General features: G+C 42.1%; 1 protein-coding gene across 1 annotated transcript in view; it reads left to right on the forward strand.

Annotated features, from left to right (window-relative positions):
• The first annotated feature begins 392 nt into the window (after positions 1-392).
• The window catches only part of LOC108896858 (MAM domain-containing glycosylphosphatidylinositol anchor protein 2), a 161,899-nt gene continuing 144,907 nt past the window's right edge, over positions 393-17,384 (forward strand). The window contains 1 exon segment of the mRNA XM_051071963.1: positions 393-1,491. Within this exon segment, the coding sequence (XP_050927920.1) occupies positions 1,419-1,491 (73 nt within the window). The 5' untranslated portion in view covers positions 393-1,418.

Below are 17,384 nucleotides of genomic sequence, written 5' to 3' on the forward strand. Positions count from 1 at the left end.
GGAACCACTTAGCTGTACCTTTTCAAAACTTTAAAAGTTATGTATTGCTATAAAAGTTGCCAAAAATGTGTAGGCCTGTGGCAGCAGCAGTGTGTGCCCGAACTAACACAGACATCTCACTGTTTCAAGCCAAAGAAATCTGATGTAGCAGATGAATGCTACATGACAGACAGCACCTCATCCTCCCTGTCTGATAAAGGAGGCATGGTGAAACATGAGCAGAGAGGACTGTGTGTTTGGCGTTGATTGCAAAGGTCTGTCAAAGCTAGATCTCCTGAATTCCAATGGTCCCATCTCTCTCTCTCTCTCTCTCTCTCTCTCCCCCCCTCTCCCTCTCTCTCTCTCTCTCTCTCTCTCTCTCTCTCTCTCTCCCCCTCAGCATCCAGCAGCTGCGCCTCGCTCATGCCTTTCCTGACGCCGAGCGAAGCCTCCCATACAGATGAGCGCTGGAAGCCACGCACCTCTTGACGTAGCCACAGACCGTTTGCGGTGCCACTCGGTCTCCGTAGCACGTATTGCGCAACGTGACTGATGCTCAACTGGCGACCACGGCGGGCACATCCGGCTCTCACCGTCGCGTGAATCCATTTAGAAAGTGGTCTCATAACGCCGAGGCGACAGCGGGCATCGCGGAGGAGCTGTAGAGGAACCATCCGCCGCTGCTCAGCGGACTGGACCCTCCCCTTGTCATTGCCACCGGTTAGAGATGAGTTGAGCGCGCGGCGTCGGGGTGCAGTCGTGCTGTGACTGTGTGAGCGCACGAGCCTTCGCCGTAGTATTGCCAAAAGCAGCTTGACGACTTTTATCCCCCCCCCCACCTCCTCCAAGGTGATGAAAACGGTGAGAATTTGACTGTGGCTGTTTGTATACAGCAGAGGTGATGGCTTCGTCTGACAGCATGCAGTCACTGCAGCAGCAGCATCCGCGGAGCGAACCGTGGCCACAGCTGGAATAGAGGAGCTATGTCCGTGGGTACCGAGCCTCCGTCCGCCGCTTGTAGTCGACAGCAACTAAGCGCCCCGTCGGTTTGCCGCCTCGGGGGTCTTCGCTAAAGTCCAGGGACAGACGGTTTTCTGAGGAGCGCACCTACCTGGAGTCGAGGAGAGGTTGCTGTTTGTTATAAGGCCGGGCTCTCTGCAGCCCACTCCCCAAGCCTGCCCGCTTCTCCGCATCCTCGGCAGCGTCTCCGTTTGCCGCGAGCGCTGCGCTTCTTGACTTCATAGCAGTGGACATCAACAACATCATCCCTACCTGAGTCCGTTTGCCTCCTGCGCACATAAATACCTTTACATACTGAGACTAAATTAATCGACGTGTGGATCGGAGCAGTGCTGCTGTGTCTATGCACCTCAGTTACACCTCCCCGGAGAGGACTTTTTGCCATTGAGAGCTGGATATGCAGAGATTAACGTGAAAGGATGGATCTAATTATCTGTGTTTTGGGGCTGCTGGCGCTGGTCGTGGAGGGCATCCGTTGCCAAGGAGTGTATGGTGAGTGTGAGCAGTTTGCCTCTGTTGAAACCAAATGTGATCATGACCTTGTAAAACAGTGGTCGCTCATAAATCTCCACTTTATTCCATTTAGAATTACAAGGTCCCCATAATAATAATAAAAACACGCAACATAAGCTCCTGTAAGGGCGACAAACCAGGTCTGAATGTCATGTTTGAGTGAGAGGCTCCAAATGTTCTCAGCAACCCCGAGGTTATACAGCAAATCGCGTGTGTAGCCAATCATGCACAGCCCCTTTTCTCATCCAATCCATCACTCAGGATGGTCGGTGAGCAGGCTAAATTTAGTAGGGTACATTCATAGATTATTAGACTGGAACCTGGTGGATCTGTCTTGAAGCCTGTAGCCTCTCATACTGGTCACCCACATACATGTAATTCATTAATTATCATTCTAAAGGTTCAGCGTGGCACTTGTCTTACATTAGGCCAAATGTATTTTCGAATGTCATCATAAGGATCATAGTCTGTTGAGAGGTGACATTTATTATGCAGAGTCATGAATGATTTTTTTATATGTGGTTGATCTATCTGTCTACCTCTTCCCAACGTCTGTCTGAATCTCTCTCAGTCTCTCCCTCCCACACACACACACACGCACACACTCACATTGCTGTCTCTTACCCTGTCTGCTTGTGCAACCAGTGGCACAGATGATGTCTTGTATGAATCGTCATCCTCCCAGCAGCAGCGGCGGCGAACAGCAGCAGCAGCACCGTGAGGAAATAATGATTCATGTGCACTAACATTGGGACAGGGAGGAAACCTTGAGGCGCACACAGCTCTGACCTGTCGGCAGTGACAGTGGCTCTGACCGAAGCAGAGGTTGTGTTGGGAGAATGAGAGGTCAAGCAGAGATGTGGGATGGTGTGTTTCAGAGGCTGTTGCCGAGCACTAAAAAGATATGTCGCCATGCTGTGTGTTTGTGTGTGTGTGTGCAGAGATGATGTAGCAATAAAAGGTTACTGTGAGCATGACAGGAACAGTCATGGTGCTGCACCTGACCAATGATGCGCCAGGATTTGTTCTATTCTATTGCTCTTGAGAGAGGAGGTGAATAAGATAATAAATCACAGCACATGTCAGGGCAGCTGTAGCATGACAATGTTCATATATGTGCACAGTTATTCATACTGAAACATTTCTCCTGTTCTAACACCTGTTGCAGAGGTACTTCACATTAGAATATATCTAAAAATGTGCAGCCTACACTTATCGATTGCAAACCTTTAAGCATTCATTAGGCAGGATAAGATTTTTACATAGGTGCTGTTGTTTGGAGCTAGCAAATTCCTCCATGTTACGCTTCAAGCCTGAGGGCATAGCCTCTCATCAACCGTTGACGTCTCAAGAAATTATTGCCTTACTTGATTTGATATCCGTATCTACTAAATTGGTCTCTCCCAGATATACATATATTCAGGGGAGACAGGCATGACACCAACCATCAAAACCGATCACATGAATGTCAGATCAAAGCTGTCCATGCTGCAGCATATGTGTGCAGATGAAGACGCAAGCTCATTAGGAGGAATCATATCCCATGATGCTCGATGTGGTGTTGCCATAGTGGTGTGTGTGGACTAGCAGGCCTAAAGCAGCAGCAGCAGCAGCAGCAGCAGCAGAAGAGATGGGAAGATGTAGCAGATGGAATTGTTTGAGGATTTAACTGTCTGTGTTTGTGCCTGTGTGGATGCACGTTTGTTGTGCAGCCGGAAAATTCTCCTGACCACAGTCACCCCCTTTCTCTCCATCACTGCTGTGTTTCACCTATTTTGCAGAATGTGGGCTTTAGTAAAGGTTTACATCTGTCCTGCTCTCCAGCTGCTGTGTATTTTGGTACTGTAACAGGAAAAGAGCTGGATCCAGATACAGTACATATATACACTGCATAGATGTATCACATGCTTGTAAATGGCAAGTAGCCATTGGGTGAAGTCCTTTATAAACCTCATGTTTAAAGCATATAGCACATCTGCAGAGAGGTGGTCTGAATAAAAATGGCAGGGATCAAAAGTCAACATTTATTATTGATAGTGGCAAAAACATTAGCATTCAAGTTGCGTCAACCTCCCATTGTATTCACTGAAGGTTTTGACACATGAAGGAGGAGGGTCAGGGAAATGGAGTATTGTGCACCACAGGTGAGAGACAGTGAGTGTGTGACTGTGACTTAAAATAAAGGCTGTGAGAGGACAACATATAATGGCAATGCTAAGTTAGAAGTAGTGTGTCAACAGGGCTTTATAATGCACTCCACTGGTCATCTTTGAAACTGGAATATCATATAGCGGTGGATATTCTTATTTTTTTCACAGATAAATGCATCTCAGTAATAACTACTGAATTCCACTGGATTCCATCGTCTCCTTTTTGTTGCATTCAAGCATCACGTATCATTTTCCCTCCCAGATTTCTAAATGAACCCAGCAGTAGATGAATGGGGCAGTTTGTGAAAATGAGACTTTCAGCGATTCTTTTTATCCCTGAGCATCGGTATACGTCATCACTGCTGACTAAATGGTGGAATCATGATGTAGTAATGAAGAAATCACATACTAGTGTATTAAGTGGTGCTGCCAGAGTCATTAAAGAGGATTGATGAAGGCTAGTCATCCCTCCATGACTTCAGGCTACAGGGAGAGAAAGAGAGACACCGCTAAAGTTCAACATCTGCCTGCACTCCTTCTCTCCCCATCTTTTCCTCTTTTTTTCTTTTCTTTCCTCAGAGTGTATCTCTTTCCTTCAGAACACACACACACACACACACACACACACACACACACACACACACACACACACTCTTCTCCAAGAGACTGCTCTATTATCTCGACCTGTGCTGCTCTCCAGAATAGGCCAGTAGCCGTTCCTCTCTTAAAGCAAATGGAAATATCCCATGATGTACCTACAAATCTGCTAAATATTCCCAAGTGCTCTTTATGTGAAATGTTGCTGACAACCAAACTGCACTAAATAATAATATCAAACGGTTACAATGGAACATGACTCCTATGATAGCATGGAAATGCTTTTCTGCGTGTTACTTTATCTGGAGATGTACCGCCTTCAGTATGTTCTCTTTGCATCAAAGTCAGTCGGCAACAACCTCCATGGGATGTGCAGATGTTCCTGATCTCGTTTTGTGTTATGCTACTGAAGAGAAAAAGTTCCTACTGCTTTTTCTGCCACCCCACTTCTGTCTTTCTCTCGCTCACTCTCTCTCTGTCTCTCTGTCTCTCACTCCCTCTCGTTTGCATTGAAGTCCAAGCAATTGCTGGGGTTTCTTTTCATGAGCCCCGGTTCAGACGCTTTGGCTTCTAAGCTATGCAAATGCATTCTGCCAGTGAAACTAAAGCCGTCTTTGTTGGTTCTCAGAGGCCTCCTCCACAGAGTCCTTCATCATTCCCTTGGATCGGGACCCTCACATTTCCCACCGTAATGAGACCACGGATAACTCTATCTCTTCTCCTCCCTCCCACTCTCAGTCCCTATCTCCCTGCCTGTCTCTCTCTCCCAGTGCCTGTCTGTCCTTCTCCATTCCCTGGGGAACAGCCAATGGATGTCTACAGTATATGCGCTTCAATCAGAGGCAAATGAGGATATACAGCTGGGTAGAAGAAGTAATTCGCTGCAGTGGAACAGTGTGCGGTGCACTTTGGGGATTACTATGTACCCCTGGGTGGGGCTTCAGATAACACCAATTTAATCATACCGAATGTCAGTTCTCTTTGGACCCAGTCCTCTGAGACTGGCACTGAATACACACTGCAGAGACAATGTTTGAACTTCAAGTCTGAAGCTCTCCTGCTGTGCTCAGTATTCATTGGATAATCTTTGACAGTTTTACTTTAATACTCCAATACAATGTGATTAAGGTGAAACAGCTATTTTTCTGTGTGGTGAATTTTGGAAACCAGACTGCATATTCGCTAGGCTCAAATTAAAGGGGTATTCCACCAGTTTCGTAATGTATCTCCATAAAGCCAGGAGACCTGTGAGAGACAGTTTTTTGTTAAAAGGTGGTCCAAAGTTGAGCAACAGAGGCTGACATATCCTGACTTTTAGTTACGTGTGGGTCAAGCTCCAAAACACTGTGACATCATGAAGGTTATTTTCTCAGATTTCAGAAAGCCTCTCCAGAGCCACAGAAGATATTACATAACTGTTACCACAGGCTGACTCATGCTTCTTATATGTGTAAAATCAGTGAAGTGCCCCTTTAATTTGATCTCTGTGACTTGCTGCTTAGCTGTGAAGCCAAGAGGTCATGTTGCTCATGTTTATGTGAGGTGTGTGTGTGTGTGTGTGTGCGCGCGCGTGTGTGGCATGGTGGCACTCTCCACTGGAAGGATGCCACTCTTGGATTTGCCCTCTCTCTGCCCCTCTTTAGCTATTTTGAAAGATGCAGCTGTGTATAGTTTGGCAGTAGGCAGAATGGAAAATGGAGCCGTAAGCTTTAGGGTTGTACAGTAGCAGGGATTTTAACAACGTTGTCAACTACCACAGTGTCCTCTGCACAGAAAATAAGCAATTCCATTCCCTTTTTCTTATGCATTGTTGAAAGCAAAGATAAAGTCATGCGCAGCTGTGATGAATGGAATATATTTTCAGTATGGATGTTCACAGAGGGTAATATTTTTCTTCACGATTTGCACTCAAAACTATGAAAAAAAAAAGAGAAAGTATAATGTAGCTTTGGCTACTTTGCACACATCATGAACGGCTGTAATACTTTCCTTCCTCTACTGTTAGGATTTGGATGAGTTCAGGAACACAATTTACCTCCGGATCATTCAAGGCCAAATCCCCACTGCGGACCAAAGAAGCTTATTGTAACCTGGCTGGCTGCTTCAACTGTTAAGCCCACATCCCCAAACCCTGAGCTACTTGTCCTGCTCTGTACAGTGCTAAGGACAGAAAGCTGCTGCTAATGATCTTGTAGTCATTCATTCATTAAGTCCTGTTCTGGTGCATGACTAGACCAGCCTCGTGCCCTGGTTTATTTAGAATCAAAAGTAATTCTGTACTTTTAATGAAGTCTTGTACGGCCTCTAACCTGCGGAGAAGGTCTGCAGTGAACTAGAACTGATACTTTTCCCCTTCTCTCCTGACATTCTAATGTAGTGGCAATTTATCATCTGAATCATTAAAAACAAGATATAAATCTTAAATGTCAACCTTGGTCCTGCTAATATTACCTTGTACAGCAGCAAGCTTTTTATCTGTAGTGATTTAATTTCTTGTAATAGCGTTAATTTCCTTATGTTGACAGACACATGGTCCAACTCCAATAAATTAAACCTACAATATCTTTGTTTAAAAAACCAAACTGGTCAATAGTGCTGTTGCAGCTATGACTCATGACTGATGTAGGTCCTTGGGGTAGAACTCCCATGTCCATAATGCTAAATAACCAAAGTTATCTCAGGGCACTTTTCATGTAGAGTCTACTCTACCATGAGCAGGGACTTGATGACAGTGTCTCAGAAAAACTACCATTTCACAGGTAGAAAACTTGAGCAGAAGAGGGCTCTAGGTGGGCGGCCATCTGCCTTGACCAGTTGGGTAGATGAATACAGCTATTTTCTACAACTAACTACTGCAGTACTGACCATAAGTGATGACAGGCCTTGAAAGAAAGACAATTTATTTTTCTACCTTTGTTTCTAATGATGCAGCCTGCGATTGTATTGCTAACAGGCCTATAGCTTGACCAGGAACTGTAATATCATGTTGTTGTGGTTGGTTCTATCCTCATCTGTGGTGACATTAGCCAGCAAGTAACTTATTTTTTTTTCCGAAGGATGTCAGAATGTGGACTCTCTTAAGTTTGACTGTCATAAAGACTAATGTTATACTTCAAAGATAAAATGTCAGTAACAAGGGCAGCCTGTTGGCCCAGGGGTTCTTGGTGCTGACCATGTGACTGCAATATCACTGGTTCATCTCTGGCCAGGACTCTCTCTGTCATTTCTTGTTCGCTATACTGCATACCAAAAATACCATAAAACATGCTAAATGAACTCATATGAAATACTGCATGCAATAGTTTTATAGCACTTTGTACACTCAGTGCCACTTTTTAGGACACCTGTGAACCCTAATGCAATCTAATATAACAGCTCAACCATAAAGTGTACTTTTACAAAGATATTACTGCTCAGTTTTGAACTGTTGCTGTCAGAGAGGGATTAATCTCTATGTATCTGTTTATCATTGAGGTATCCACCCCGTTTACGAAAATTAGGGGGGCACAATATTAGAAATACATCTTCGATATAATGCAGCCCAGTACAACACCACCTCTGACGACAGCCTCACTAATGAGGATATAGCTTAAGTAACACCAGACAGAAAGTTTTAAAAAATGGCTAGTTTAAGGTCAGAGCTGTTGTATTGGATTGCATTGAATCTTACAGGTGTACCTAATAAAGTGGCCAGGGAGTTTATACAGTAATTAAAAACATATATCAGTGTGCACAGCCTTTAATTTGCAAAATATCTTGTAGCTTTATCTGCCAAATACATTCAGTGGAGTATAAAGTACAATATTTCCCACTGAAATGTAGAGTAGTAGAAGCATAAAGTAGCATTAAAAAGAAATACTCAAGTAAAAGACAAGTACTTCTTTAGTTACGTTTAGTACTAACTTTAGTTATGCACTGTGCTTGGTAGGTAATTTTGCTTTATTCAAAGCTAACTGTAGTTATCTCTGTAACATGCCCTGGATTTGTCTTTAGCTTACGTTCTGTGGTAGACCTTGTTGGGATGGTATATGACCTATTGGTCAGACTCATTGATTTTGAGTCATTACAGCACAAAACATGTCTGATAAGTGCAAAATTTGTGAATATTTAGGGATATTAAAAACCTTTTTGTTGTGGTTGCTCCAAGACTTGGGTTAAAGGTTCTGGTGGAATAATAAGAACTGTAATTAAAACAATAGATTACAAACCACATTATGCTTAAGCTCGATCCCCTCATGAGTCAGAGCTGTACTTCATGGTTCAGTTTTACATTTTCTGCACAATTTACAACCATTGAGTCGCAGATAAGTAATACATTCACTAAAATCTCATCATATACGCTGTGTGTTTTAGTTGGTCCCACTCTTCCCTGACCGCCCATTTTTTCCATTATGTGGTCATGCCTCTTACATGCATTCCAGTTTGGCCAGCTGGTAAATACTATATAATGTGTGTGAATGGATAAAAAAGGCCAGATGCAGAGAGCGAGGCATGCAGCCACACATGCTGCATGCTGATAAGAGCAGATCAAAATCCATTTAGCCAGGTTTATAATTGGTGCATAAAGAGAAGAAACAGGTGCATTTATGCTTTTGGAGAGGCTGATCAAATGTAGTATTAAGCTTATGTCCTTCTACCTGCTTTACAGTTAATATGATGACATGGTAATGAAAATATGACTTAACTGTGTTACATTTTTTGGCAGATGTACGATTCATTAAGTGTTAAATCATCTCATAAACTTAATCATTTATTACTATTAAGCTAGTGCTATATAAATGTAATTAATACATTTGCTAGATCTGATGTGCGCATGACTCATACTGATGAGTCATGCATTAGTTTTGCATTTGAAAACATCAATTCTGTGCCTTCATTAAGTGTTACACATATTTTACAGATACTTTTTAGAGTCTGTGGTGTGTTTCTGTATCTTGAGTTATCATTTCCATGATTGGCATCACTTCAAATCACAGAGAATTATACATGCTAGCCAACTTCAAAGTGACGCAAATGATGAAAGGAGCTCATTGAATATGAATGCCTCCTCCTGTCTTCCCTTACACATCGCAGTCAATTGAATTGTCTTTGTTAAGCCAAACTGGCAGGACCCGCATTTACACACATAAAGTACAAATCACTCAGCAATCCCAATAGGTAGCTGACAAGAGCAACAGGGCGTCTTTTAGCAGTGCTGTGGAGGAAGTAAAGGAAAAAGCAAACCAGGAGAGGATTGGTACATCGTGGCACCCACAAGAGGCTAATGCCAACCTTCAACTATGTCACTTCAGCCCACACAGGCATCCTAAGTGCTGCTCCTGTGAAGTGATGTCTGTTGTCATGGTGACAGTATGTGAGCCTGGCATTGCACGTCCTCTGACTTCCCTGTTTCCTCCATCCCTCCCTCTCTTGCTCCTTCCTTCCTTCGCTCCCTCCCTCACTGCCTACCCACTCGTTCATTCTCTCCTTCCGCTCACATGCCAGGAAATCAATCGCTGAAACAAATGTGAAGTGATTGCAGAAACGAAAGCTCCTCGCAGCAGCCTTACAATTGTGCACGAGAGCAGATGAGATTGCTGTGAAGGGAGGGAGGGAGGGGTTGGGGGGTAGAAGCGTGTAGAAGGTTCGTGGGGTGGGAGGTGGGGGGTGCGTTTGCTGAATGTGTCTCTTCAAAAATCACCACCATTTCGTTGCTGTGAGGCAACTGCAGGAAGGGGCCTACTTATCTTTGTAGCAAATAATGCTTAAGCTTCTCTGACAAGCAGTGAACAGTGGCGAAGTAAATGTGTTGACAATGACGCCTTCAGTAGTCTCTAGCTTCAAAACCAATGCCAAACAGCTTGACAGCAGGGGGGCTGCACATTGAAACACCCCTGCATAAACTACCAATATAGCAATACCTCCTCACCCCACCCATCCACACAAAAAACACACACATATCCATGCTGTGTTTCTCCTCCTTTCTCTAGTCATTCCCCTATTGGCAAAAAGAGACTGACTATGGAGTTGTGCTGTGGCTCTGCAGAGGCACTGTAAAATTTCGACACAGATGAACATGCAGTTTGTGTGTGAATATGGGAGCGTGCGTACCCGCTTTCTGTGTGTGTTGTGTGTGATTTCTCATCTATCTAGGGCAACACTTTGCTGAGATATTAATTTAGCAATGTGATTTATCACTGCGTTCGCACATCAGCCCATCTGAGCAAGACTCATCGTGGATGCTAAACGTGCCTCAGAGTGCCTGCGAACATGTGATGCAGTCATTACGTGTGCTTTTACACTTACTAAACCTCCAAGCCTCTTTAAAGGGATATCCAACTGTCTGCTGAGCCCTTTATTGTATTATTTGGCTTTCTGTGTATCCCTCAATAGTCTCTAAAAACCTTATTCTTCTAACAGAAATTCACAATGTAATAGCTAATCTCTTTAGCGTCATGCTCTCTTCATCTCCCCGCCAGACAAAGTATATCCCAGAGGCTGTTAACACTCATGGGGACTGAGATTTCACTTAGTGGAGAGAGAAATCTCAGAGCGAGATTGAATGCAGATGTTGGAGTTCTTGCATTATTCTGATTGTCTGCCATCTCCTTTCTTGTCTTTAATTAAGCTTTGCATTTCATTTTACTTGCAGATATATTGTATTAAAATACTGTAGGTTTAGGAATTACTTGTAGCCACGCATCAGCTGCTGAGAACAATACACTGATAACAGTCAAAGTCCAGAATCCAGGGAAAAAAAGTTAATTCTTGCTGTGTTGCACGAGTCTCCTCACAGTTTGGTGCATCCTCTTAGAAATGTATGCTTTGGCCTTTAGTTATTAGCAATCCAATATGGCTCATGACCCATACTATACATGTCTGCACAGCATGAGGTGTGCTTCCGTTTGGAGAGCTTCTCCCTCGCCACAATCAGCCCACGCTTTTTGCCTTCAGTGAAATTCTCACTTGGTTTGGTCCATTCTCCCTTGGCCTCAACAAAGGTTCACATCAACTATTCATAGCACGGGTTTCTTATTCTTCAAACCAGTCACATCTCAAGCCAGATGTTTTTGTTTGATCGGAATATCAAATCATTGCAATGGCACACCTACAGTAACACGAACTTTACCAAATTAAGACTTTGCATATAAGTCCAATCACCGATTAATTCAAAATTGCTGTTGCATGCTGAAATTGTATTATATGCAGCATGCGTTCTGGTTGGAAATCTGATTCTGTTCCTTAATGGATTTTCAGCTCATCATATCTTGTGTTGAATACACGTGTTCAGACCAATTCTGCTGAGGTGAAAAAGGTGTGATCACATCATAAAGTCATCTACAAAACAGTAGTCATTCAGTGGTCCCAGGCTTGAATAACGAACAAATCACATGCTCATATATGTGCATACAGAGAGACACACACTTCTGCACTGCAGTCCTTTAATAATGTCTTTCATGTCAGTTAGATGTGTTTCATTTGAAGATGAGTGAAGCCTGAAGGGGGGCCTCCTCAAATGCCACATTCACAGCTCGAGCTGACCTTTTGCCCTTTTTCATCATTTCTGCTTCTCCCCATTTCCCTCCGTTTTATATCCCTGTGCCCGTACATCGCCTTTTCCCTTGAACACAGTATTATTACTCCTCCGGTTCTGAGTGTGTACCAAATGCCTCAAAGAGTGGCACCATCTCTGAGCAGTTGAGACATCTTAATAATAAGGAATGGTCTTGTTAGACCTCTCCAGTGACCCTTCATCGGCATGATTACCTTGAGAAGGTTGCTAAAATATATATTGGAACAGAGTTTATATTAGTCTGCTCTTGGGCTGTAATCAAAGGTCTCTGTGCTAAGCAGAAGAGCTTTTCCTGAACAGCAACTTTCTCTGTAGCTAACTGCCAGACTCACCATGGATTTTATCCTCTAAGCTCAACTGGGGGTAAGGTTGATTGTGTGAAATTGCAGTTCAATAGTTGATCTATAGTTGATTGTTCGAGGACAGCTGTGCTAGTCCTTGGGATCTCAAGAAGAACACTAGTATTTACTGAATGCACACCTTGCTTCTACATCTAAGGGCTGTATGAGTTGAGACTCATAAAAAAAAAAAAAATGATACATTATATATTCTGAAACTTTATCTGTGACCATTTTCCCCAAGATCAGAAATCTGGGAATGCTTTGACCAACCTTAATTTAAATACCCACTTCTAGGTTTGAATTTCTTATGTTGTAGGTGTGTTTACCAAAAATAGAGTCAATCCGTCTCTAGTGCCAAGGATGATTTAAAACTACACAGATATAAGAGATTTATGAGTTTCGATAAAAGAGAAGTGGGGCTCCAGGCCATTTCATCATGTTATTAAAAGAAATGACGAATCTTGTATAATTAAAAATGTACCACAAAATTGATCTCATAGTAACATTTGGTGAAGTATGATTTCCCATTGGCCTTCAGGTCCCTGTTTTAAGGAAAGAGGAAATATTAAAGTTATTAACCTGTGTAGGTGGAGGTAAAAGAGAAGTCTGAATGCATTAATTCCAGGATGCTGTGTTTTAAATGAGTTTGGTATGGCTGAACTACGTGTTTGGTGTGCTGATGTGGGACCATGCAGTTATTAAAGTTTGTTGGTGGGGATATTAAACAGCTAGAAATCACAGCTTTTGCCACAGAACAGAAGACTTCAAAACAGCTTTGAAATGCGCCAGTAAACCTCAACATATTAGTGGATCTGCAGGTTCTCTTGGCTCATCAGAAGAGCCCATGCAAATCCAGTAATAGCTTTTCTGAATGCATTAATAATGCTCTCCAAAGAGGTGGAACCTGGGTGGTGTTTCCATATTGCTATCCATATTTATATCATAAGCCACATATCAGCACATGCTGATAATATTCATGAATTCCGCAGCAACCGATCCAGCAGAAGCAGAATAGTAAAACTTGGCTGCACCCCTTATGCGGTGAGAGCCTCCTGCAGTGGGTGTCTTACATGTTGGTGTGTGCGTGGGCGCCCGCGTGCATGTGTGTGTGAATGTGTATATCAGTCTGTTTGTGTGTGTATTCCCCCGTGGATTTCTGTGATGCTACCGAGGTAATTGGATGTGTGACGCCCACCAAAAATCCCCTTTAGCCCTGGGCAAGCGCTCTTTCAATCCCAGCATGCCTCTGTGGAAAGCACAACCCAAAGGAAGGCTTATTCTTTCAACTGGCAAACATCAAATGGTTCCCTGTTCTCTCTCCATCACAGTCTCCGTCTCTTTGCTCCTCTGTAGTATCAGAGGAAAGCCCATTAACATGTAATGACATGACCGTGCACATGCGTGGCAGTCCTCTGGAAACATAAAGCTGAGGATACACACACTGCTCACCACAGTTCTTCTACTTAATAACTGTTGATTTTGCAGTGACAATTATTTTGGGAGGGCTAGAGACCTGATTGTTCTCTCATGGAGCTGATACAGCTCTGGGGCACGTACTCAAAAGTATCAAGAGTGTTAAATTATTCCTGATGGGTGGAAATGTACCAAAACTCTGGCACAGTGTTAAGTTTTACTCAGTCGGAATTTAATTAACGATGCCTTGGTTGTTTGGGAATGATGAACAGCTACTGTAGGCTGTGCAAACTTTCATCATCCAAAAAAATGGCTGCAAGCTGACGCAAAAACATTAACATGTAAATAACCAGGAAAATGAGCAATTAACTGATTTGTATAGTGTCACATTAACATACTAAATATTAATTTAGAGATGAGCTGCTGTGTTTGTGATCATAGATGTCAAATGACATGTACAGTCTATACAGTTGATCTATTTCATCTATTAATATGTCATTTTTATTGATTATCTATTAAAATATCAGAGAATAGTGAGAACTGCAAACTCCCAAAGCCATGTTTGATGTCTTCAGAATACTTGTTTCATCCAGTCAACTTTTTTGGTTTTTTGTTTGTTTGTTTGATTTAAATTTATCGATTTATCTTTCGCAGACATTTTCAGTTGACAATTTCCCAGAGTTCAAGACAGCCAGACACCCAAAGATATTCAGTTTTATGGCTAGAACTAATAATTATTAAATCTGCTGGTAAACATTTAGGCTTACAAATGTCAGAACATAGTGACAAATCATGAACTTTCTGAGGCAGAGACTCCTTGATCAAGTGGCTAATCATTTTAGCATTGATCACTTTATAGTCATATAAAATGGGGAAAATCTGCAATATGTAATTATATTTTGGCAGCTGGAACCTGTTGAATATTTAAGTTTAATATTTTTAGCCATGCTAGTGTGGCTAGCGATCGGGTTGGATAGCATTTCATTTAAATCCAGTTGTGAATTTATTTATTGAATCCAACTCCTATCAAAACCAGCAGCTATTGAAGCCATAGAAGTAAAAACCACACTGTGAAAACAATATTAATCTACTTCAATTTTCAGTGAATGTCTATCAACTAAAATACTGTTTCGAATGCACAATAAATTTATCCTGAAGACATCCTTCTAAACTTATCAAAAATAACAACTTCTTACTTTGAGATGTTGGGCAGTAGATGACAGGACTAGTTGTTATCACTTTAATAACACTAGACTTAGACTTGTCCTCTATTGCAGCCATCACATTTTCAGTCTTTTCAGTGCTTTAGTTTATGACTAAATTATATTCCCATCAGCTTCATCTGTACTTTGTTCTTAGTGCTAACCAGCAAATATTAGCATGATAACATGCTAAACTAAGATGGTGAACATGGTATCTGCTTGGTATCAGCATATTAGCATTGTAATATTAGCATTTAGCTCAAACTTCTACTATACCCAAGCTGCTAACATGACTGTAGACTGAATTTCTGATTAATTTCCTTGACTAATTGAGCTTGAAATATTCATCCTCTGGTGCAATTTTCATTTATTCCCTTACAAAGCAATATGGACTTCAGAGTGATATCTTTGAGAGTGCTGGCTGTTTTTGAGTCATACATGTTTTTCTTCTCCTTAGTAATTGGTATTGTTAATCCCATGTGCAATGCAGAAGCAACATGCAACGGCCTTTTAGCTCACCAGGGCTACTTTTTAAAGTCTGATTACTAATACATGATAAAGATGAGGTCAAAATAAGGTTTCTTACTCAAGAGGATGCCTTGTTTAGGAAATTTGATCTTAACACTGGGTGAGTATTAGTCTTCACAGTGATACACCTCTCTGCATGCAGCCTGATTACACACATGCACATACACACCAACACAACAACATGACAGACCATGCCTTGTTGAAACTATCATGATCTCTCCAGCTGCCATTGTCTGACGTGTGTGTGTGTCAGTGTTGTGTATGTGCATGTTGTCTGTATGCGTGTGAATGTGTGTCTACAGGCATTTGTATGCGTTAGACGCTGCAGGCTCTCTCATTCCACTGGTCTGACCTCCTGCTGAATCACACACTGCAATGGACGCAGGCAGAAAGAGAGGGCGGAGGAAGAGGATCTCTTCCTTCCCTTTCCTTCCCCTCCTGTTTATCTGCTTTGATTCCTCTCTGGATATTTCCGTGACCTTGTTTTTGAAGTTGCATAATACGCTGCTGGAGGTTTGGGTGGAGGGCAAGGGGTGTGGAATCAGCGGGGGTGGAGGCTGGACACTGATCTAAACTGTGATGACAGATGAGGCTTTCTCCCTCTCACCTCCTCCACGCTCTTGAGGGGAGGTGAGAGTGTGGTGACAGGAAAAAAAACCTTAAAGACAGCGGGGGATTTCGTCATAGCAGCAAACAGGGTTTACTGAGATGGATGTGAGTGAATAAAATAGCACTCTCTGAACCATGCAGTTCATTCACACATACATAGAGAGGCTCACACTTGCATGGGTTTGTTCTCCACTCCTGTATGTTTTACTCCTCTGCTTTCACATTCTCTTTCACACACACTCATGCAGGCGAAAACAAGAGGGAGAAGGCCTCTGACTCATTTATATCACCATTAAGTGGCTTGTTGTACATGTCACTATGGCTTCAGCGGAAGTAGGAGTCAGCCATGATGATAACGTCATTAAAATGCCACAAGGGAAACATTTGTGGGAATTGCTCATGCCCCTATCTGATGACATAATGTGCTCAAACTCATTAACTTATGGCATAAAATTGCATGGTCATACATGGCTCTGCTGCAGCAGCTCAAGCTGAAATAGGTTTGTTTTTGTTTTTTTTAAGGAAACATTGGACTAAGGAACAGGCGATATGCATAAAACCTTCTATCAAAGTATATGTAATTAATTTTGAATGAATTTAAATTGTTAAAAAAATCAATTAAGAAACTGTGAATGGGTAATATAATTAGATGTGAATGTGTGTCTTTGTCTAATTCATTGAATTAAATATATGACAAATTAAACTTCACCTCGCTGATGCACAAATCACATTAAAATCCAATATTGCTATAAATTTGATTGCACTCGCTATATTGCCAGCATTGCCCACAATGGCCTAACACACCCAGAGATTTTAAAGGGATAGCTAGTGTGGTCTAAATTATTCCTATTATTTTTGTTTACCCTCTGTACAGAGTATATACTGTACATCTAGTTTTTGATGAGATGAGATAAACCACACGCCTGCTTTGTGAAGTTGTTTATTCTGTCTTTCAGATTCCAGGAAGTCTTTTAAAGTCACCCTCCACTCATAAATATGTTTTGCTTTTTGTCGCTTCACAGGGATGTTTGACCTTCACTGTGCAGAGTGATACTCGTGCAGAGTTTGATGCTGAAAGGCTGTTTTCACACTCATTTGCAGGAGGACACTTATTTCTCAGTGTAAGATATGTACATATGAGCAGGATTTTGCCCCCAGGTCACATACACTGAGGATGCACTTTTCAGTAAAGTAGGAGACAGCGTGCATCAAACAGTTAAACATTTGAAAAGAAAAACAATTTCATATTCATAGATCCTGGATTATTCAATTTGGGAGAAGGAGAAGGTGTATTTTTAGGGATTAATCACGTAAATCAAGTTTTTGTGCAAAAGCCATATCAGACACAAATTACTATGCAAAGCAGAGTATTTGTATATCTCTTTCAAACTTGTCTGAAGGATATCTTTAAGAATGTTTGCTGTTTATTTGACATCAGATACTGATGGTGATGATGTTGCACTTCATTTACATATGAAGA

The sequence above is a fragment of the Lates calcarifer genome, linkage group LG7_1 (assembly GCF_001640805.2).
Source record: "Lates calcarifer isolate ASB-BC8 linkage group LG7_1, TLL_Latcal_v3, whole genome shotgun sequence".
Lineage (NCBI taxonomy): Eukaryota > Metazoa > Chordata > Actinopteri > Centropomidae > Lates > Lates calcarifer.